Source organism: Varanus komodoensis, unplaced genomic scaffold (assembly GCF_004798865.1).
Source record: "Varanus komodoensis strain SLA01 unplaced genomic scaffold, ASM479886v1 scaffold129, whole genome shotgun sequence".
Lineage (NCBI taxonomy): Eukaryota > Metazoa > Chordata > Lepidosauria > Squamata > Varanidae > Varanus > Varanus komodoensis.
The window spans coordinates 554,850-560,850 of record NW_025335373.1 but is presented as its reverse complement, the minus strand read 5'-3'; the positions used below and the strand labels follow the sequence as shown (position 1 = coordinate 560,850).

The 6,001-nt window shown below is 67.5% G+C and overlaps 1 protein-coding gene across 1 annotated transcript; it reads left to right on the top strand.

Annotated features, from left to right (window-relative positions):
- The first annotated feature begins 401 nt into the window (after positions 1–401).
- LOC123019561 (enkurin-like) lies at positions 402–5,547 on the top strand. Its single transcript, XM_044422521.1, has 5 exons — positions 402–470; positions 1,524–1,672; positions 3,339–3,612; positions 4,647–4,793; positions 5,374–5,547. The coding sequence occupies exons 1-5, from the start codon at positions 402–404 to the stop codon at positions 5,545–5,547; spliced, it is 813 nt and encodes a 270-aa protein (XP_044278456.1).
- The last annotated feature ends 454 nt before the right edge of the window (positions 5,548–6,001 follow it).

The window sequence follows — 6,001 nt, the reverse complement described above, 5'->3', positions numbered from 1 at the left end:
GGCCTGCCCAGCAGTGGTGAGGGGCTGCGGGGCCCCGGGGGGGGTCTGCCCGCCCCAGCCACTCCGGGTCAGCGACGCCAGGGCCCCGAACCTGGAGGGGCACCCATTGCCCCCCAGCCCAGAAGGGCCCCCGAGCAGCAACCCCTGTCCCCGGGCCCCTCGCCGTGCAGCCCTTCTAGGCGGGAGCCCCGAACCCTCCCGGCCCAGCCTGAGTCGGTGGGCGCCACGGGCCACCCTTGCAGCAGGCGAAGGCTGGGGAGGCAGCGCGGGGGTGGGTGAGGGCGGCACCTCCCGCTCGCCCGGCCAGGTGCCCCCGCCCCCCCTTTACTCGTGGCCCCTCGTGGCGGGCTCCTCACCGAGCCCCGTGCGACTCCGCTCTGCGCAGGCTCCCGCGGCCCACGATGACGTCCCGCTGCCCGGAGGAAAACATTTACAATCTGCTGCCCCGCAAAGAGGAAGAGGAAGAGCCGGTCAGACACGGACGGTAGGGGGGGGGGCGCTTCGGCGCTCAGCCAGGCCCCTTCTCGGGGAGGCAGATCCATGCGTGCGACCCTTCAGGTTTCCTCGGGGGTCTCCTTTCCCAGCTTCTCAGACCGCCCCTGACCCAAACGCTTCTCCCTGGGGAAGCAGCCGTCCCGGAGCTCTTTGTCTCATCCAAAGAGCGATGGCAGGTTTTCCGGTTTGCCTCCAAAACTAGCCAGCAAAGCAGCTGCATTTCTGACCCACCCAGGGACCCGTCAGTGGGGGGGGGGGAGTGCAAGTCCAGCAAGCGAGCCAGCCTGGGGTCCTTGGGAGGGCCCCCCAAGCAGCAGAGAAGGAGCGGGTCCCCGTTCCGCAGCTCCCCCACGCCTGCCGGGGGCACGGTCCTCTGGACCCCCCCAAGTGGCTGGGCCCCCGGGCTTCCAGAGGACTGGCTCTGCTGACCGGCCGCAGCCCCCGTGGCAGCCACAGAAAGCTCACCTCCCCACACTGGCCAGCAGGCCCACGAGGCCCTCCAGGGCCCCACCTCCGCCCCGGGCCAGCTTGCGTTTCCCGGGGTGCTGGCGCGCCAAGCACTGCGATTCCAGAGAGCAAGGCACCGGGCAGCGAGGGGGAGGCCCGGCTCAGCTTCTATTCAAGCTAAGAGAGCTTGGCACAGCGGGGGGGGGGGGGGGGCTGGCATCACCATCGTTTTGAGCTGGGAAAAGTTATGTTCCGAGTGCAATTGAGCACATTCCATCAATAAGAGGCCAGCCTGGGGGGCCCTGAGGACGGGGGGGCAGCTTACGGTGCAGCCCCCCCCCCCCAGCTCTCTAAAGAATTGGAGTCGGAGCCAGAGCTCTGGCGATTTCGGCCAGCCCCGTGCTATAAAAGTCACCCCTTCCCTGTACCTGCGCCAGGCCAGGAGCCTTCTGCTGAGGGAACGTCGCAGCGACTCCTCCGCTTGCTCTGGAGGTAAAAACTGGGGCACGGCGCTGCGTCTCCCCCGGGGGAGTCTCCTCCCGAGTTGTAAGCGTCCCCCCCCATTTTTCCGTGCGTTGCAGGTACGTCTCGGTGTTCAGACCGTTAGTGCGACGCGAGATACGAGAGAAGACAACGGCACCCTGCCAGACGATGGGCGTCCCCAAGCTCCAGGTCCCCACGCCAAGGAGCTTCCTCCGGAAACATTCGAGGGAGCCAAAGCTCCCGCAGCGTAAGCAGCCCTCCTGGCAGCCTTCCCCACCTGGGGGCAGCGAGGGCAGAGCCCCTCGGGAAAGATCCCGCGCGCATCCACGCCCCCGCGGGTGCCACGCTGCCCTGAGAGAGCGTGGCGGGTGGGCTGCACCGAGCCGGCCGGCCACTGCACTGACTGCTCCCCCCGAGCGCTCCCGATGGGGGGCCACGGGGGGGCGCATTTCGCCTGCTTTGTCGGATCTCAGCTGGTGGGGGCTGGAGGCCCGCAGCACACGTGGGAGGGGGGTGCCTGCAGCTGAGCCTGCTGGCCAGGAAGCGATCCTAGCAGTCTTGAGAGGTGCAGCCAGCCCTTTTCTCCGGCGTGTCTGACAATCCCAACGCCAAAGACTCTCTTCCTCGGAGCCGTGAGGTTATTTCAACAGGACGCCAAGAATGGACGAGCGCAGAGTCGAATGCGTTTGAGCCGCCCTCCTCTCGGGCTTCCTGCTGTGCTCCTGATACCGGCTCGTGACCTACTGGTACAGTCCTACCCATGCCCTGCTGAACCCAGTGGGGCCATCCCAGGAAATGGTGCACGGTGCTGCAGAACGAGACCGCGCTCCCGCATCCCCCGAGCCCCACGGAGGTCGGGGGCTTCCGGGCAATCCTGCTGCAGGCTCAGCTTCGCTGCCAGAGGCTGGGCGTCGTGGCCTGAGGGCCCCGGATGGTCTGCCTGCGGTTTGAAGCGCGTGCACCTCGCTTTCCCGTTGAAATGAATTCCCACCCAAGTGCAGAACCACCAGATGAAAGTATTTGAAAAAGCAACGCGAGGACTGCGCTGGGTCCGGAAACCAGCTGTAAGCCCATGAAATGGGATCAGGACCGCCATCGGCCCTTCTCAGCAGCTCCTGCTGCTATTGCTGAACTCGCACTCTTCAGAAAGCCCCCGAGGGCGCCTGGGGCATGCGCCCTCCCCCCCAAGGCACACTCACTCAGCCAAAGCCCGCGCTTTTGCAGGAGAGCTGCCAGGGCCATGCCAGGTGTGCAGTCGGCGGGCCGTGACCTCACCAGAGGGACCCACGGGGGCCTCCGAAGTGGGCAGCACGCCCGGCTGGCCCTCATTTAAGAGCCAGCCTGGCCCTGGCGTTCATGGCCTGGCCGCCCCGGGAGCCCTCAGCGGTTCGCGGGAGGTTCCTGCCGGCACGCACAGGAGCACAGCAGCAGCCTCAGAGGTCGTGCTGGAGCGGGGGGACGCAGGGCTGCCTTGCCGTCCCGCCCACCTCCCCCGCCTCGGGGCCGCCTGGCTGCTGCCCAGGGGCTGCTGGGAGCAAGCAGAGCACAGCGGGTCCAGTTCGGGCCTCGGGTCTCTCCAGGGACGCTCTGTGCCGGGAGCTGCAGCGGAGCCCCTCTGGCTGAGACGGGGGGCAAACGCTCCTTCTCCGGCGCGCGGTGCTCTCCCCGGGAAGAACCTCCCAGCAGCCCTCCTTCCTCTGGGCAGGAGGAAGGGCAGCTGCTGCTCCTCGCCATGCCTGCAGAGCCGGCGCCGTGGCTGCAGAACCACGAGGCAGCGTGGCCTGCAGGCCTGAGTGCCCGGAATGACCAGGGAAGCCAGGAAGCGGGACGGGGGACCGCCGGCACTTCCGGAGCAAGGTGGCCAGTGGAAAGGGCCGCTTTAACGCGTGTCTGCTTCTCGAGATGTTGTTCAGAGTGACCAAAGCTTTACCGCCATGTGCTTTCTGCAAACATGCCACAGAAAGAAGGGATCTGGGAGACAAGGTGGTCCTGAAACCTCATGTGCCGAAAAGGACAGAGCACCCCATCATGGGTCTTCGATGCGAGAAGGATTTCATCACGGCCAACGTCGCCGAGGCCATGATGTCGGTGGCCAAGAGGCCGCTCCGCGCTTGTGTGGACGTGCGCACGGGGGACAAGTTTCTCGTGGACGACTCCGGCCTCGTGAAAAAGTACCTCAAGAAAAAGGTCTGTTTCACAAGACAGTGTTTCAAATGGTGGAGCTCATGGGGAAACCAATGTTTGGCTTGTGTCTGTAAATGAAGGCAACCCTACGGCTCCTCATTAATTGAGGCAGCCAGTGATGTTTCCCCATTTTCGTATCGGGTGACTAACTGGCTAATCCTGGGCATTTCTCACCCCTGTGGGAGGACTGCGTGGGCCGGGGGAGCCTGCCAGGCGAGGGGGTTCTTGGCACACCGGGCACTGGGGGCAGGCAGCGCGGCTGGCATGTGTGGCCCCGGGTCTGCCAGGGCTCGCAGCCGAACGTGCTCCTGGCCAGGGGCCCGGGAAGGCCAGCCGCACCTGCGTAAGAGGGAGGGGTCTTCTGGATCGGACAGGAGAGCCCTCGCATCCAGCACAGGGCGGCCAGGTTGATAGCCCCTGGGAAGTGCACCGGCACCCCCCCCCACTCGAGTTCCCACACACGGAAACCTGCCTCTGGGCTGGGGGTGGCGAGGGCCCCCCCACGGGGGAGGCTGAACCTTCCGGGGTCCCCCTTTAGAGCCCCTGCACGGCTGGCCAGCACATCGTGAGAGGCGAGTTCCAGGCTTTGGCGCTGCGCCCTGCGGTGAAGCCCCTCCTCGGACCCCTGAAGCGCCTGCCCAAGCTTCCCATCCCAGTTCATTCAGGCGCTGGAGGGGGAAGAGCCACCTAAAAGCGCTGCCGAGGCCGTGGCCGGAGCCAGAGGGCCCCAGGGGTCGCCCTGCCAGCCCACCTGCAGGCTGCCCGGAGGGGGTGTCGCGAGCGCCGAGCCCGCCTTGCGCAGGAGCCCATGCCCCGCACGTGGCCCCGCTCCGACCGCACAAGCGAGGCCTCCGCCGGGTTGTCAGTTCACGCTTTGGCGCAGGGTCTCCTCTGGAAAGGCCGGGGGAAGCGGCAGTGGAGGGGTGGCCATTCCCGTCACCACCGTGGCGATTTTGGATTTTGTGATGCTGGCCGCTGGGCGGGACGGGGACGCGCCGGGCGGTCCCCGCAGGCGTCCGGGTGTCCTTGTCTCGCAGGATTTTGGCAAGACGCCGAGCTACATTAAAAAGCGAAAGGCGGAGGCGAGGGAAGCGCAGGAGGCGGCGGCCGCCCGCCTGGAGCAGCACCGCGCGCGGAAGGGCCTGACGCGGCTCTCCCGGGAGGAGCGCGAGCGCGTCCTGCAGGTGGGTCCGGCGCGGGGCCGGGGCGGCGGGGGCGCGCGCGGCGCCCCACGCGGGGACCTGCATGCGCACGCGCCCCGCGGGAGAGGCGGCCGGACCGAGCCGCTGCCCGGCAGCTTCTCCCTCCGCGCCTGGCCGAAGCCCCTGGCCCACCGCCTAGCGGCTTCTGCGGCGCCCCCTCCGCTCCCCCTCGGGCTAGTCCTGCCGGCGCGGCTTCTGCGGGGCTCTCTCGGGGCCTTCGGGAAAGCTGGCCGTGGCGGAAGCGCCCCCTACCCTTCGGCGCCACGGGATGCGGGACGCGTCGCCCCACTGATCGCTGGCGTTCCTGTGTATCCGCGCTGCTCCTGTGAGGAGCCTGGGGGCCCGCGCCGCGCCATCGCGCCCTCCCAGCAACAGCCCTGCGAGGCGGGCGGCCAAGAGCGGGGGGCTGGCCCGGCGCCCCCCACAGAGCCGCCTGGCCGAGGGGCGACTAGAGCCGGCTCCCCCGTCGCCGCCCAACTCCCTCTGCGGCAGCACCGCCTTTCCTGGGCCGATCAGCCGTTCCCGGGTGGCGAAAAGGCTCCCTCGCCGCTTCCCCTCGCAGGGCCTCAAGCAGAGCTGGGAGCAGGTCAACCGGGCGTTCCAGGGCCTCTCCGTGGTGGTCGACACGGTGCCCCGGAGGCTCCGCAAGGAGAAGATGGAGGCGCAGATGCGGCAGCTGGAGCGCGACGTCCGCGCCCTGGAGAGGCACCCGGCCGTCTACGTGGCCGGCGAGTGAGGCGCCGGCGCCCAGGGGCCGAAGGCAGGGCCCGCTCCGGCACGGCGGCCCGCGTTGCGCGGGAGGCCCCCTGCGAGGCGGCCCCTTCCCCCCCGCGGGGCCGAGGAAGGGGCCCCTCCCGGACGCTGCTGCACTTCAGCGCACATCAGCCCATCCCGCCTGGCCAGGGACTGATGGGCGTCGGAGTCCAACAGCTCCTTGGCCTTCTGCCCCCTCCTCTGCTGCAGGGGAACAAACATGCCAAGGTGTCGGGGCACTTTGTGCTGCAAAACAACACAGCAGGTAATTTGAACAAGCATCTTAAGCGCCTGCACAAGCTTTGAATTTTCAAGCTCTGGAGAATTTATGATGTGCCTCGTTTTGTTCTGAAATAAATCCCCAGAATTGTTGTGTTCACAGTTTAGTTGCATGTGCAGGTTTTAGAAGCCCCGTGGCCACCGTTGTGCATGATAAT

Bases quoted from the DNA above. Each gene is read 5' to 3' on its own strand.
- LOC123019561 (XM_044422521.1), top strand. From the start codon at position 402: ATGACGTCCCGCTGCCCGGAGGAAAACATTTACAATCTGCTGCCCCGC. The intron at 471-1,523 runs GTCAGACACGGA...CGTGCGTTGCAG, and splicing joins AAGAGGAAGAGGAAGAGCCG to GTACGTCTCGGTGTTCAGAC. The intron at 3,613-4,646 runs GTCTGTTTCACA...CTTGTCTCGCAG, and splicing joins AAAAGTACCTCAAGAAAAAG to GATTTTGGCAAGACGCCGAG.